The 16,921-nt window shown below is 43.8% G+C and overlaps 1 protein-coding gene across 8 annotated transcripts in view; it reads right to left on the reverse strand.

Annotated features, from left to right (window-relative positions):
• Window positions 1-363: 363 nt before the first annotated feature.
• Window positions 364-16,921, reverse strand: part of Fat1 (FAT atypical cadherin 1) — a 114,887-nt gene continuing 98,329 nt past the window's right edge. For 4 of the 8 annotated variants that reach the window (XM_057752093.1, XM_057752095.1, XM_057752091.1 and 1 more), the window contains 11 exons: window positions 16,025-16,826; window positions 15,117-15,248; window positions 13,701-13,858; window positions 12,648-13,110; window positions 11,614-11,767; window positions 11,335-11,445; window positions 9,064-9,695; window positions 7,803-7,940; window positions 5,309-5,368; window positions 2,745-2,780; window positions 364-1,818 (listed from right to left, as the gene is read on the reverse strand). In XM_057752093.1, coding sequence (XP_057608076.1) covers window positions 1,190-1,818; window positions 2,745-2,780; window positions 5,309-5,368; window positions 7,803-7,940; window positions 9,064-9,695; window positions 11,335-11,445; window positions 11,614-11,767; window positions 12,648-13,110; window positions 13,701-13,858; window positions 15,117-15,248; window positions 16,025-16,826 — 3,315 coding nt within the window. In that variant the 3' untranslated portion in view covers window positions 364-1,189. Of the gene's footprint in view, window positions 1,819-2,744; window positions 2,781-5,308; window positions 5,369-7,210; window positions 7,264-7,802; window positions 7,941-9,063; window positions 9,696-11,334; window positions 11,446-11,613; window positions 11,768-12,647; window positions 13,111-13,700; window positions 13,859-15,116; window positions 15,249-16,024; window positions 16,827-16,921 lie in introns of all 8 variants that reach the window. The other 4 variants (XM_057752097.1, XM_057752096.1, XR_009055665.1 and 1 more) reach the window with 3 other exon arrangements.

The raw sequence follows: 16,921 nt of genomic DNA on the forward strand, positions 1-16,921 counted from the left end.
TAAAGAGGATTTTTTTGGATAAGATGTATATATGAATATACAACATATATCTCTATATACATGTATATGTGTATACATATATATATATTTATAATTATAATAGATGTGTTTTGTAACTGGGCATGTTTGTAGGCAACTATAATCTCAGCAGCAGGGAAGCTGGGATAGGAGGGCTTAAGAACATGAAGAGGCTCTTTAAAAAAAGATTTTTCTAGCCATATACTGACACCTAGTGGCTACATACGTAAGTATGGCCTGGCCTGGCTCATCCACTGGAAAGAGACTTCACATAATGGATTCCTCTATTCCAATTTACCAGGCGAATCACGAACAACAATATAAATGCAGAAGAAAACCAGGCAGTAAAGCTAAAGTATTTTATTAATAATTTATTGTCAGTAAGAAAGGCTGGCTAATGATAGTTTTCAGTAAAAACCTTTACAAGACCATTGCATCACAAATATACAGACACTATAAAAACTGTGTCATGGTGGTTTTGGTTCTAAACAGGTATGCAGAAGGTCCCCTTTACACTTTCCAATAATGAAAAATGTTTATAATCCTAATACAGCAACCCATTTAAGACATGTCCAGTAACAGGTCTTCCTCACCTTATATGTACAGCTAGAAATAAATGACCGGACTGAGATGTGTTGATGAAATGTCACACTTCAGTGGGAAGGAACAGAGTGAAACCCTGGTTACATTAAAAAAAATCAGGGTGTTAGGTGACGGACGACGCTAACACCACCCAGATCTAGGGGAAAACAAACGCACAAGGCATCCTGAAAACGTAGTTAAAACTATGAAAAAAAAAATCAAATCTGTACATAAAATTTACACACACAAAAAAAAGCAAAATTAAAATAATCGAACCTATATAAATACATGGATCGTGCTAATAGGGTGACAGGACTTGATTTCTGTTTCATTGTTTTAACAGAGACACATCTAAATACGAAAAAGATTCTCAGAAATGGCACAGGCGATGAAAACCCTATCGGTTACAGTCAACCGCTTAGGACACTGGAAATGGCTAACATGTCAAGAGGCGTGTAGTTCCGTGCAGCCATGCCCGCTGCAGCTCGCTGAGAAGCCCGTCAGACCGCTGCAAAGAACAACGCGGAGATCACTGATACCGTCTCTAGGTTCGTTAAAAGTCCAGGCACTTTGGGGAGGAGTCTGAGCGTCACACTTGCGTGTGCTGTTGGGCGTCGAGTGGAGGGATTGTCACCTCGTCAAAGTGGCCCTCGTCCCCGCTCTCGTAGTCACTCATCATGACCTCAGACTCCACTTCACAGCACGCTGACACGTCAGAGCAGGAAGCTGTGGAGGGGTACACAGACATGGGCATGTTTTCTATGGTGGGGGCTTCGAAGTTTCTTGGATACCCTGGAGGGTAGGGGGCAAAGGGTTCTCTACGTGGACTGTTCTCCCCAGGGCCTTGTTTCTGAGGTTCAGACATATCGACGGGGTAGAAATTGGGCAGGTATTGATTCAGGTTGAACCTCTGCCGACCTCGGGAGGAAGAGCCCAAGCTCCCTGCAGCAGGCATGTCTCTGGGCGGGTGTATGGACTCGAACTGGTCGCTGAATTCTGGAGGCAATGGTGGCAGTTCATCAGGCGCCGGGAAGTCCTCTGGTGGGGGTGGAAAGTCACTTTCAATGTCATAGCCTCCAGGGTAATAGTCAGTATCAATGGCATTTGGATCTGCCGAGTAGAGGGGGGTGTGCTCATCAATAACCTCGTAATTGGGGAACTCTTGGATGTCCGGCAGGGGAACACTCGGCATCCAGTCTGATGTATCCCAGTGGTACCCTTGGTAGAAAAAAAAAAGAGATTTTCAGTTTGTTTCTTTCAGCTTCTGTGCCCTGGGGAAAGAGCTCGGTGTATCATAGGCAAGACACAGAGGTGTTTGTGCGGTCATTCCATTCCAAGCGCATGGCTCTGCAAACCCTTTGCCTTGAAGACACAGCCCTGCCCCAACATCTGGACTCTCTTCCCGGAACGTTTTAGTACACATCTGACATTCAAGGCAACAGAGTTCCAACAGAAGCAGCTCTACCATTTAAAACACATGCATTTCTACAACCGATCCCAACCACTCCAGCTTCCCTCCTGTAAATGCTGGCCCTGCTCGATACGAAGGTAGTATAGGAAGTTAGTAAGAAGCATTCGAAGCCAAGGTCTCTCTCTAGTAGGGGAAATTTCAAATATTACTGGGCTCTGTGTTGCCTGTCATCCCAAAAATACTAATTAAGGCAAATCTAAAAATAATATAAATAGCCTTTTAAAACTCAGGAGTAAAGGTAACAGTAATAGTTTTATTTTTAGTAACCATGATGAGCTATTTTATTAGAGGCTATATCCCTAAGTCAAACAAAATAAAACCAAGTAAGAGTTAAAATAACAGTTTGCAACAGGCTATACCAATAAATCTTGCTTATATTTAAAAGGACTAAGGGTCTTTCTGGACAGTATGAAAATACCTTAAAAAAAAAAAAAGAAAAGAAAACCAAGTCCTAACTTAAGGGTAGGTGTTTTTCTTTTACTCTTTTTAGGGTTTAAAAAAATCTTCGACAGCTGAGAGAAGGTTAGACGACCCATCTTACACGGCAGTGCCCAGCCAGGGCCCTAAATACTGCTGTAGCACCAAGCACCCCAGTGAAGCAAGTCGGCATCGGGTCAGTCTTTCCCGAAGGTTTTTAGTGATCACCAATGCACAGCTGGCATGCATAAGTCACCTCTTGGTTTGCTGAGGTCAGGAGCAGCCAAAGATTCTTTTGGTGGCAGAGTAGAAAGAAAAGAAAACATTGATAATTAAAACAGATAGATGGCGGAAATGGCAACACAGATCATAAGCACATGGTACGATATAATGTGTTTGTAAAGACCCAGCCAGACAGACACACTGTCTTTACCTCATGCTCTCTAGTGGGCACGATGAGAAACTCATGTTGCCCAAACCCAATGGGACGGGGAAACAAGAAAAGAAGACGAGCAAGGGTACACTAGAAACTTTGCTATGAACCCTGGAAGCGGAATTTTCCACCAGTGCAGTGCAATGTATTGATACTGTTTGATTAGTTGCTTAAGTGATACTCTAAAAACACATGGCGCCCCACAATGCGCACATACATGCTTCCAAAGTCCAAGCTCAGAGAAACTGATGTTACATGCTCAGAACCAACTGGACGCCGGCCACCTCCCAAGACCTTATGCACCTCTCAATATGGTTTTATATTTATACTGCCAACCTCTTCCTCCATTAGCTGCATTTATTGCTTGGCTCCTTCCCACCAAAGCTGCAGCTCCTGTCTCTGTCCCAGTGATTGCACTACCCACAGAACTCTGGCCCCAAGTCCACAGAAGCGGGTGGAAAATCTCAAGACCATGGAATGTTTAGCCCAGGGAAGCTTTAGATTGATTTCCTCTATGAAATGAGGTGAAAACCTTACAGATTATGGTAGAATTAAGACAACGTGGGTCAAACAGGGCCCTTTAGGTAAGGTCGTCATCATCACTGTGAGAAAAGTCGTCGTGGCAGAATTGTAGCTGCTGCTCTACACAGGACTAACGCTCTCTGTGCACTGCACAGCGTCCCTAACACTCTCTGTGCACTGCACAGCGTCCCTAACGCTCTCTGTGCACTGCACAGCGTCCCTAACGCTCTCTGTGCACTGCACAGCGTCCCTAACGCTCTCTGTGCACTGCACAGCGTCCCTAACGCTCTCTGTGCACTCCACAGCGTCCCTAACGCTCCCTGTGCACTGCACAGCGTCCCTAACGCTCCCTGTGCACTGCACAGCGTCCCTAACGCTCTCTGTGCACTGCACAGCGTCCCTAACGCTCTCTGTGCACTCCACAGTGTCCCTAACGCTCTCTGTGCACTCCACACTGTCCCTAACGCTCTCTGTGCACTGCACAGTGTCCCTAACGCTCTCTGTGCACTGCACAGTGTCCCTAACGCTCTCTGTGCACTGCACAGTGTCCCTAACGCTCTCTGTGCACTGCACAGTGTCCCTAACGCTCTCTGTGCACTCCACAGTGTCCCTAAGGCTCTCTGTGCACTGCACAGTGTCTCTAACGCTCTCTTTGCACTGCACAGTGTCCCTAATGCTCTCTGTGAACTGCACAGTGTCCCATAATGCTCTCTGTGCACTGTACAGTGTCCCTAATGCTCTCTGTGAACTGCACAGTGTCCCTAACGCTCTCTGTGTACTCCACAGTGTCCCTAATGCTCTCTGTGTACTCCATAGTGTCCTTGAAAACCCAGAGAGTGGACTAATTTTAGCAAATTAGTAGTTGACTGACTTCTCTGGTACAGTTTAAACAAAAGCGGAAAAGACAGAGGTTTCAAAAATATGAATAAAGTGGGCATTCAGGAAAAGTATCTATGGAGTTCTTTACTATAATGTAGCACGTTTCTCTGTAAGTGAGGACTGGCAGCTTTTGTTATGGAGGAGGAACTTGATAAACCTTTACATTATATGAGTTTTCAACTTTAAATTCACTTTAGATAAGAAAAACAGTAGAAATTACATGGAAGAGGCTGCTTAAATTCTTTAAACTGCTTAAACTTCTGCTTCTTTAAACTATAAATATTTAACGTATTGGAATGTCATCATGTTTCAATTAAAATTGGGCAGACAAAATACAGATAACGTTCTGAGTTACAGAGTGAAAACACTGTACTTTTAAGGGAAATTCAGTTCCCTTAGCAACTGTTACCTTTGACATGAGACACTGGCCCTGCTCCTCTCTCTCCAAATCCAGCTGGAAACCTTGCCTCTTCCACCTAAAAGGCACCTGCCGCTGTGGTCTTGTGGAAGAATCTGTGTGTTCACTGCTAGAGATGCTTGAGTATTGCACGTCTTTTTCTGCCTCTGTGTGTGTATGCATGTGTGTGTATATGTGTGTGAGTGTGCAAGCACCTGCGTGCTCTTGATGGTCAACGCAAGCATTTCCCAAGGGATGATTTCTACATCAGGATATTTCTAGATCCAAATCAAATGTAAACTGATTAAAAATCAAAGTTCTCGGACCCAACACGGACCTACGCAGTCTGAGCGTAACTGGAACTAGCCTCCAAGTTTTCAGCAGCCATCCACAATACTTAAAACAAGTAACAGAAAGACATGCAAATGTTTTCATATGCACTCACACTGTGAACACACATTTCTCCCAAAGGAAAGTCACCAAACCTCCCCAAAATATGAACTACTTTAATAACAGGACAATAGGCAGAAACATGTCACCCCACTGACAGTCACCTGAAACCACAAACACAAAACACGAGCACTTATACCTTCTTTATTCACCGTGTCAACGACAGGGTTGACAAGGTGTATTACAGTCACTATGGAAGCTTGTAAAAAGGCACAAAAAGAGCAATTAGGAAAATCCTTATTTAGTAGAAAACAGTGCGATAAATAAAATTCTTAATTTAATGCAATTTATCCCCTAATTTAAAAATGCACGCTTTGATAGCATTAGGCATTACGCATGATCCCTGCACTCCCCCACTAGTTAGGGGTCTCAGGACATTTCTAATCAGCTGTATACAGGCTAGTTACTATCAGTCAAGTGCATGAAACAGCTATGTTTTAGTGGATGTTAGAGGAAAAGCTTCGGCTAAGTATGTCCTACAGTTATAATTATGAGTTATATCAGGGAAGAAAACAATTCAGATCTACATCTCCTGAACAAATGATTACTCATTCAAGGAACTAGTATATTGCCTGAGAATAAGGAAATCTAGGGAGATAGATGTGTAACAAAAATATAACTACAACATAAACTGGTTGCATCCCTTCTGCTTAGAGTATATTTCTCGTCTCAGATCTGTATAGACATCTTCTGCATTTGTGTAAGATTAGCTTAAAGTACCAACGTCAGCATAAATGTGCATGTAAACAGTTGGTACGTTCTCATCCTGGGCTCTAATGACTGTTTTACCTAATACATGAAAAGCAAACAAACAAAACCTTCCTGCTGTAATTAAGGCTCATATGAAGAGGAGGTGGAGGCTTCCCGAATTAGCTGGGTGGGCTGAGTGGACTGGACAGGGAGCCATCCCAGCTGTGGGTGCAGCTTGGCATTTTTACTACAGGTACTGAATGGGGAGCAAAGTGAACTGTGAAAGCTAAGAGCCTGAATTAGCAAGAAGGTGAATGACTATTGCTAGGCACTGGAGAACAAGGAAGCGGAGAGCTTGCGGAGATGCAGCCCCACTGACTCCTGCCTCCAGCCCCGAGACACAGTGGACTCGTATACTACAGAACCACACAAGAAATGCTTGTGATCTCTTGGGCTGCTAAGCATACGCTAACTACTTCTGTGGTTGAGAAAACTACTGACGAAGCGTCAAGTGCACACTTGGCACAGACTTGAACTTTGTGGCTGACAACGACTTACGTCATGAGCAAACCACCAAGGTCCTGTGCAGACCTTCCCCACACTGCTTCACCTGAAAACTTTTATAACTAACCTGGCAGTGACTTTGCAAAAGCATCTGAATATTGTTAAGATTAAGGTTTAAAAGAAAAAAGAAAAAAAAATACTGACAATTCTCAAAAGTATTTTTGAATGGCATTTAGGGGCCAAAGTCTAAATCAGATAAGTTGGCAGTACAAACTTTTGAAAACTGAAACTAATGGGAAAAATAATCCTGTTTTGTTCTTGTTGGTTTAATAATCAACAATACATCTACATTCTCCACTCAGGAGTAAACAAGGATGTGCTTTAAATAATGCTAAAACATGCTTGAAATCTTCAGGAAATAGAATACATTCACCTTTAACGAGAAAAGGGCGCTGCAAAGTTCTATAGACAAGCAGACCCAGGGACCCAGAGATGCGATTCACTATAAATTATACTACTCTGATGACGGACTATTGTTATTTTGGACTATGTTATGTCATTTTGAAACTGATAGTTATTAGCAAATTTCTTCTTTACCATGTTAAAATATCCTTAACATGTAAACACATTGCATTTTCACACAAAGAAATTGAGCCTACCATTCTGAGATTCAGTCTTTTCCAAGAGACAGATCAGACTATCACCGTACTGATCATTTCCCATACATGTGCTAATACAGCGAGGCTGTCTACGTCAGTACGATGCATCCTGGGAAAACCAGACAAACACAGCTGGCGTCCTAGATCCCACTGCAAGCCTTCTTCATTAGAAATATAATCCAACTTACTAGCCATCTCTTACACTCTGCTCTCAGTCAGTGTGCTCTGATCCAAATGGGAGCTGGGGCAGCAGTGGGGTAGGGAGAAGACAAACAAAACCTTGTAATACCAGAGGTGCGACGGAAAGTGAGCATTTCAGACTTCTACACATCAGAGGGTGCACATACGTGTGTGTGCATTGCAAGGTCAGAAACAAAAACAAACAAACAAAAAAATCAAAGCTTCCGTAACACTTACTGCTATGCACAAAAAAGTACAAATAACACAAGAACAGCCAAACAGTTGAAATTAACTATTTTTCTTTCCTATTGTTATAGTAAAAATAGCATTTCAGTAAGAACACTGTTTTGTTTTGCAATGCTAGGGACTGAACCCAGGCCCCTGTCTATGCTAGGCAAGTACCCTATGACTGAACTACCTGTAAATATTTTCCCTGGCACAGGTTCACGTAAGCACTTATACGGTAGTATGCATTTACGCCAAGGGAAACGGGACATTTTCCTACTTATTCAGGGAACCTGGTCCACCCACATCACTACACAACACCGTGAACATGAACAGCATTTCCAAGTGGCCACAGCACATCACCCCGACACTCACCATTGTCGTCACAGGACTCTGACTGGAAGGAGCTAAGGGACTGCACCTCGGACAGGCTCTCCCGGGCACTGTACGGCTGGGAGGGCTTTTCCTCCAGGGGCTTCTTGGAAAGACAAGGATCGAGATCCACCACTTTGGCTGAAAGGAAAGCAGGGCAGGTGAGCACTGAGTTCTGCGTTCCCTCTGGTTCACAGTCTATAAGCAAGTACCCAGCCGAGCTTAGTGCCTGAGCTATGGAACGGAGGTGAGAGAGCTAAGGAAGCATCCCAGAGACGAAACAATAAAAGGTCTACAGATATTCTCAAAAGACTCAACAAACAAGAATTTCTCCTGGGGGCTGGAGAGATGACTTAGTGGTTAAGAGCACTGACTGCTCTTCCAGAGGTGCTGAGTTCAATTCCCAGCAACCACATGGTGGTTCACAGCTGTCTATAATGAGACTTGGTGCCCCCTTCTGGCTTGCGGGCACACATGGAAGGAATGCTGTACACATAATAAATAAACAAATATTTAAAAAAATAATAATTTCTCCATAAAGAAGCCCATGGAGAGGTGGTGAACCAAAATTCATCCTAAAATAGCATATATAGCTGGCTTTTTCTTTCTTTTTTTTTTTTTTTGGTTTTCGAGACAGGGTTTCTCTGTGGCTTTGGAGCCTGTCCTGGAACTAGCTCTTGTAGACCAGGCTGGTCTCGAACTCACAGAGATCCGCCTGCCTCTGCCTCCCCAAGTGCTGGGATTAAAGTTGTGAGCCACCACCGCCCGGCTAGCTGGCTTTTTCTAAAGCTTCAGGTATGTACTAAGCCACTATTACAAACACCACTCATAGGAAACTCAACTACCTTGTCTGGCTGTAATAAAAAAATTAATTAGCGTAGGAATGACACATTATATAATAATTATAAATATAGTAAGTATATAAATGAACAAGTAATTATTAACTAAAATCTATTAATAAAAATTAATTAGCATAGCCTACCCATTACTTCTTGTTATAATAAAACCCCCAAATCATAGTTGAGAATGTGTACTGTTTACAAAAGTGAAATGATCCTTTCAGAATATCACTTAGAGCACAATTAGATCTAATTTACTAAGAAAACTCCAAGCTCCCAGGCCCAGCTAGGAATGGGAATATCCAAATGAGTTTTCGTCACCATATCAGGTTGGAGAGCATTATCGCCAGCCCCATAAATACAGCTGAGCCGGCAGTCTCAGTGCTATCCCCTTGGCTCTGGAGAGGTGGAAAACGCGTTCTTACCGTCATAGTCAAAGTCCCAGCTAGGCTTCTGTATGGAGTCACTGTCCGACGGGGAGTTAGAAGGTGGTGGCGGGGGCAAGTTTGGAGCTACGCTACACACGGCCACAGCTTTGCGGTGTCCGTGCATAGACTCGGGGTTGAAAGTACTGAATTCTGGATGCTCTGGGATGGCAGAACCTTCGAAAGAATTGCGGTCAAGATTGTTTCTAGAGTCACTTGGAATGCTCGGCGTGTAGGAGATGGGGCGGACAGGTACCTGGGGCGGTATGTCGGAGTAAATATTCTTGTTCAGCTTAGAATCGAAATAAGGTCTCTGTAAGAAAGCCGTGGTTGGCCCCAAACGTTTGTCTTCCGGTTCAGCCTGGGGTTTCTTTCTCCGACTGATCATCTTCCGGCAGAGGACGAACACCACCACCAGCAGGAAAATCCCGGCTATAAACACAATAATCCCTATCCCTTCAGCCAGGCCAATGTTCCAGGGCGTGGACACGTACAGGTTGGGAGTGGCGTCCTCACAGTGCTTCCCTCTGTACTCGTGGCTGCAGTTACACTGATAGGAGCCGTACGTGTTCTCACAAAGGGCGCCGTTCCGACAGGGGTTCCCAGCACATTCATCGATGTCACTCTGGCATCTGCCAAGGAGAAGAGTGAGAGATCGCTGTAACAGATATCAGACCATGCCAGTCCCATCATCCGTCAGAATGAACACGAAGTAACACCACTCCTTCGGAAGAGATGCCAAAACAAAGTGAATGGGAAACAATCAGAAAACAACAAAAAATAGAAAGCAGAGCAAAGGCCAGGGCTTTTGTTGAATACTTAGTCACTCACTCATACACTGTATGGATAGTTGAGGGGTAACCATACCAAGCAATGTCTAGCTACTTTTCTCCAGAGTTAACGGATTACTAAATCAACTCGACGGGCTAAAACCTCAGCTGTTGCAAGGTCTGACAGTCAGTCGACCATTTAGAAACGGGGAAAATGAGGTGCATTTTCATAAGGAGTATGTGCTACAAACTGCTCTCCTGCAGCAGAGGGAATTCAGTGAAAATGTTCCTGTCTGGGACTGTGACAACACTGTGGGACCTCGGAAGGGGTAGAAGACACACTTCCCATTTTAAAATGTTACGTCTTCCAGAATTGTCTTCCTGGGCATGCCACCCTCACGGAACAGACCACAAACTGTCCCTTCTGCTTTTCTAAACTGGGGCACACTGGACTGTTGTGCGCATCTACTCCTCATACCTGGAGCGCTTTCTCATTTGGAAAACAAAAACAAAAACTATTTGCAAATCGTGAGCAACTAGAATAAAAACTCTGAATACTGGCATACTTTTGTCAAATATAGAGGAATATTTATTGATTAGGGTTGGGAAAAAAAAGTCAGCTAATGAACTGGGACCGCATAACTAGAGGCAAAATTCAGGACTCTAATGACGGCAGGACAGTGATACAGAATCACTCCAGGCAGGCCATGCACTCGCAGCGTAACGAGGCCGAGGGACGCTTATCTCAATCTTCTGGGCTAGGCATGTAAAATTACGTGTACTCAGGAGCTCTCCGCTGTTGCTGAGACACGGTCTTACTAGACAACCCTGGCTAACCCGGAACTCACTCTGTAGATCACAGAGATCCACCTGCTTCTGCCTACTGAGTGCTGGGATTAAAGGGTATGCCCCTGTGGCCGACTCCACTAACTTTTAAAAAGAGAACTGACAAATGACTTGTGAAATACAAAGCTGCATCTGAGAGTAGGTTCTTGTGCACTTTTCCCTAAGATATATAGGTGCATAGTCTTTCATGAACTCTAAATGTCTAAACATCTAAGTCATAACCCCTCTTAGGCGCCTACTGGGGTTACAAAGGAAAAATCAGCAAGGTTTAAATGCTGGATCAATGCTGGTAACGAAACACTGGGAGAAACAGTCATAGTTTCTCTATCTAGGATAGACAGCACTGTGTCACGGGTACCTGCTTTAGAAAACACAATAAATGCAACCAGGTAACCAGTACACAAGCATTTGCTCTCTGCCAAAGACCCACAGACCTATAAGGAACAGTGCTACAGGACAGAAGCAGGGTTTTCCAACTGTATATTAATCTTTTTGATACTTCCTTTTGTCTGGAAGTCATAAGACCAGCGAGGACCACCACATTCTGAAGAGAGACATGTTAATAATGTGTTAATAATGTGTTAATAAGTGTTAATAATGGTCAGTACCCTGTGGAAAGGGGCAGCCAGTATGACGCTTGAAAGAAATCATTTACCTTTCTCCCCTAAAGCCCGAGTCACACTGACAGACAGCACCGTCCAAACTGTCAAAACATGTTCCACCATTTTTACAGGGCTCATCTTTGCAGTAGGGACTAAGCTGACATCTAAATCAGGAAGAAAAAGAAAACATACAAAACACCCTCATGAGTTCACCGCAAATAAAGACACCAAACAGAAAGCATTAACAAGTGAAGAACGCAGTGACCTCTCCTCTGCAGAATCCCATGCTCTAAGTATTCAACCTCACAATTCGTTAAGAAAGACAAACCTACCTCTGGCCAGTGTACAGCCCCCGACACTGACAAACGAAGCCTCCGTTGTCCACTATGCACGTGCCACCATAGAGGCAGGGGTTGGAGGAGCACGGGTTAATGCTCACTTCACAGTACACCCCTACGTACAAGGCGCTGCACTTGCAGTAATAACCTATGCAGCGGGGAAAGAACGAAAACGCCAGTCACTCGATGACCTGGAATGGTTTCATATGCTTTTACCTTTGCGTTAAGTGAAGACACAGCTCCCCAAGACCTGTGAAAGGCAGAAAGACGTCCATCCTCTCTGGGTGAAGAGCTATCCATATGGGTAGCTGTCTTCCTACTGCCATGGGCTGCGTATCTCTCATCCAAGATTCCGGGATTGGAAAGGACACAGACTTTAGAGGTTTTTACATTCAGGAATATTTTTTATAGATTTTACTGGTGGAACATTTCCAAACTGGAAATCTGATACCCCCCAAATGCCCCAAACCCTGGACATTTGAATAACACACTGGCAGCCAGAAAGTTCTGGATTTTGTAGCATTTTAGATTTTGGATTTTAAAATTTAACACATTCATCTTGGATAAGCTAAACAGAGACGTGATAAAATATTCGTGATTATATTTAATTAATGATAATTACATAAGGCTAATTGGGTCAAATGTACTGAGTCCTGGTGAACACACACACACAAGCGATACCATTCAATGATGTGTTTATACCCCCAAGTATTATTTCCAATGATATGCCTTTAGGGAACATGGCAAGACAGTTTGTCTCTGTTCCCTTAAAGGCTAAACGTGGCCCTAGTTTATCTTTGGCCATGGTCACTGCAGCAGGAGGAACAAGAACATGGTAAACAAACACTGGCCCCTCAGACTGGCTCAAAGTTACAACACATGCTACTTAATTCTGACTACAATATCTGTGGCGAAGACAAGAAGTGACGTCATCGAGTAAAAGGAGGCACACCAATGCTACCTGGGAAAACTGCTTTGAAATGGAAGCACGGGTAGCAGCCGGGTGACCATAGCGGTACGAAGCCTACCTCCAGTAGGTGAGGGGTTGCACACGCCTCCATTCTGGCAAGGGTTGCTGGAGCAGTCTTCTGTGGCTGTTAATAAGCACCCGTGAGATAAATCCACCCATTCTTCGATGTGTGCATAGGCTCTTGGCTTGTTATTCAAAGGCAGCTCCTGCCCATTTAAATAAATAGAGTCCATGCAGCCCCTGAAACCATTGGCGATTTGGGAGCTTCTTCCATGCTTTGTTCCTTGCTGGCGGAGGTGGCCGCCAAAAAACACATAGTTATCCAGGTTCAGGGTTTTCAGGGCCCCTGGGGCTGTGCCCGAGGCAGTGTGGACTTCGTCTAGAACCAATTTAGCATAATTTCCCTCCACTTCAAGGGACACTGCGTGCCACTGCCCATCATTGACTTGAATGCTTTGAACGGAGACAATCCCAGGGCCACTTCCACAGTCAAATTTGTACTGCAGTCTTCCAGCGTGGATCTACAACAGAATAAATACCGTTCGCACCAATCACATGCCGTCTTTAACGGCAGTTCGTGCACAATCTGCAGGAAAGGAATGATTAGCAAACGAGGGGAGAAGAAAGACAAACTTGTGACTAGGAGCTAAAGAGCACAAACTCATTTATCTATTTATTTAAATAACATAAATGGATCATCTGGGGGCTCCCAAATGCCAATCACACATCCAAAAATAACATGGAAGTGATCAATAATTAACTGTTAGTTGAACACATGCAGTCTACATATACACACAAAATATTAGGTAGGATCTCTCTATACACTATGGTAATATTAGGAAGATATGACGGACAGACTTGAGTTTCGGCTGTCACGTGTCTAAAAAATGTTTGTTAAAGAACATCAGAAGTAAATTTCTATGCTACTGGGTGGCAGAAAGAACTTTTGATCCCACCCAAGTGTCAAAAATTATTCAGGCCATGAATCCCTGAGACATGGAATAAACCCATCTTTCTTTCTCTGTTTTCAAATGGAACAATCAGAACACAAAATAGGATTTACATTCATGGTCTCGCACAACCTGAGGAGCAAGGATGTACGAACACACACCTCCAGAATACTGTAGTCGGTTCCCCGAGCATACATCACCACTGCATGGGAAGAGTATGTTCTTAGACGCATGGTCAATTTCATCTCCAATTTGTCTTCATTTTCCATCAGACGGTATTTTACAAAGCTGTTTCCGGTAAAGGTTATGGATGAACTCCCTGAGGATTACAGAAGAACAATTCTATCAGCACCAAACTTTAGCGCATTATTAAAAACATGATCCCTCTCTTTCCCCAGAGGCTGGCTTTTGTTTTTTAAATTTAAGATTATAGCAACGTGAAACACCTATTGGCTTTACTAGACAGCACAGCACAACAACTGACTTTCCACGTGGAGGAGAATGAGAACACTCTATCACAGAGAACTAAGTTCTAAAATAATAACAGAACTAAATATAAAACTGTTCTATGTAAGTTATTAGGAGGCAATTTCAGAAAATAGTGATGTAGCCACAAGGTGATTTGGCAAAACCTGTCAAGCAAAACACAAAACAATCCCCATTTCAAGCAAAATGAAAATCGTATGAGCCTCCAGAAGTGAAAATTAAGTTATGCAGAACTGACTAAACAAAAATTCAACTTCAAAATGACAAAAGGCACGTTTAATGAAACAAAGACCAATACCAAAAAGGGAGGGTAAATTGCAATAGGAAGCATGATAATATTCATAATTCATAAAGAGTTATAGACATTTAGAAACAGAGAGCCCAAGAGGTAAGCCACACGACAGGAAAGGCTAACACCAACTAATTATCAGTGATTCCTTCCTTCAGCAGAAAGAGAAGTTAAACACTTAAGTATTCTGAACTCACTAAGGAGGAAATATAGTTTTTAACTGAAAGCTTTCAATACAGATAAGTGAATGAGAACTTCATGTATGCCTAGAAAAAAAAATGGGAATTATTAGTTCAATTTTTTTCAAAACTAATATAACAGTATATGTAAGTTTTTAAAAAAATATATTTAATTTTTGACAATGGATTTTAGTTTCAGAACATCATGGAACACAGCAGGGAAAACCCCAGCATGGACAAATGAACTTCAGAAAATTTTTAGCAGGAAAGACAGATTACAGCCTCCATCCAGAGAGAATGGTGACCTTACACAGCTATTAAAACAAGTGAGGATTACATATAATGGGTCGGGAACATGGCCTTAGTGAGCTAGGCAAGGGAATAAAGTACGAAGTTGAGGGCTGTGGTAGAAATCAGGATTGGAGAGAGAGCAAAATGGAAAAACAAAGCTCTGAAGATTTTACAGTCACTGAGAAGGGCTCAGCACCAAGCGCTAGGTCAGGGTTCTAGTCTCCGTTCACCTCTGCACTTAGCTTGCGGAGATAAACAAGAGAACAAACACGGAAACATTCTAAGTGACGATGGTTTGAAATGAACGCACACTAGGTCCCGGGAGCGCTCACCTGGACATTTACCAAGCCCGCCCCCGGGACACACGCAGCTGTACTTCTCCTCCCTGGGGTCAGGGACACATTCGGAGCCTGCAGGACACGGGTTTTCTTCACACCCATGGTGGATAGGTGGGCATTTCCCATCTTTATTTAGAAAAACAGGAGAAGGAAACGAGAGAACACAGGAATAAATTAAAAGAAGCAGCAGCTCATTACCGCTCTATTTATTTATCGTCGAGGAGCTGGAGAGCTGAACCTCCAGCCTCCTGTCTGCTAGACTAGCCCTCTCCCACCAGCTTACCTGGCTTACATTTATCTCCAGTCCTTTTCTCAGTTTCATTTTGAGACAGGATATCATTGCGTGGCCTAGGCTAACCTGGACTGACTATTTAGCCTAGGGTGGCTTGGAACTTAGAATTCTTCCAAGTAGCTGGGATCATAGGACTGGGATTGTCAGGTCTGGCCATGAAACATTCTTCTATTTTTTTTTAATTTAATTTAATTTTAAAAATCATGTGTATGGATGCAGTGTGATATTTTGTTTGTGCTCTGACAAATAAAGATCAGAGTGCAGAGCTAGCCACTAGTTAACCATAGAAGCTGGGCAGTGGTGGCACACACCTTTAATCCCAGTACATCTTTATTCCCGATATCTGACTCCTGGTTTTCATTGATTACGACTAATTAGATTTATGCTTCATATGGATGTTTTGCCTGCATGTATATTTGTGCACCATTTGGGCACTTGGTCCCCATGGAGGCCAGAAGGGAGGCATCCCTGGAACAGGAGTTTTACAGGTTGGGTGACGATGTGGGTTACCCGGTGCTGGAGATCAAACCTGAGTCCTCTGAGCCATCTCTCCAGTGCCCCCGAGAGAGAACATTCTGTAACCCTCAGTTCCACACATGTGTGCTCTTACCTTTGCAGAGACACACAGCTTTTCTGTGGTGTCGGGGGGTCACAAAACTCAGCCTGGCCGTGCTATGTGTCGACATGATGTTTTCATCCACAGACACCTTCTCATCACAGAAGTTCCACGGGCAGTCCAGCCCTGCACACAGCTTCTGGAACACGTCCAATATCCTCACACCAATGATCTCCTCGATGTCAGTCACAGAAGAATTAATCTTGTGCAGAAGTTGTCTTGTTGAAACCTGAGTGCTACCTGACTTCTCTACAAAGAGTAATACATCTAGATGCGAGTGTGGGTCCGAGGGCTGCAGGCTAACTATCTGGATGTCATTCTTCCTAACACCCAGGATGTTCCGCAAAGCCCGCTGGAAGTTGCGCCAATAGTCGCCAACGAATTCTTCCGGGGTGAGGTTGGCGAAGCGAATGGCAATGGTGTGGTTCAGCATCTCCTGCGTCACTTGCTGGATGTGCACGGTGATGTCGGCCACCGTGGTAAACTTCCCATCTGTCACGCTGACGTTGAGAATGTACTGGCCGATGTCAAGTTTTCGGTGTGCAATGAGCTTGCCGCCCGTGCTGGACACCGAGAACAGGCCATCCATGTGGGGATCCAGACTGTACGTCAGTGTGTCGTACACGTCCTGGTCAGTTGCGTGGATCTTTCCTATGACCCCACCTGAATATTCCTCTCCAAAAGCGGTGATGAAAATCTCTAGTGGCAAAATGGCAGGAGCGTGGACGCTTTCCTCAATAACCCTAATGTCAATATGCGTCAGCGAGGACAGCGGAGGTTTTCCATTATCAGATACCTACAAAAACGGAAGTTGCCTCGGTCATTATCACAACTACCTGATAAAAATCTAGGTGTTTTGCTTAAGTTCTGAAAACTGTTTGATGGTCATTT

The sequence above is a fragment of the Chionomys nivalis genome, chromosome 20 (assembly GCF_950005125.1).
Source record: "Chionomys nivalis chromosome 20, mChiNiv1.1, whole genome shotgun sequence".
Taxonomy (NCBI): domain Eukaryota; kingdom Metazoa; phylum Chordata; class Mammalia; order Rodentia; family Cricetidae; genus Chionomys; species Chionomys nivalis.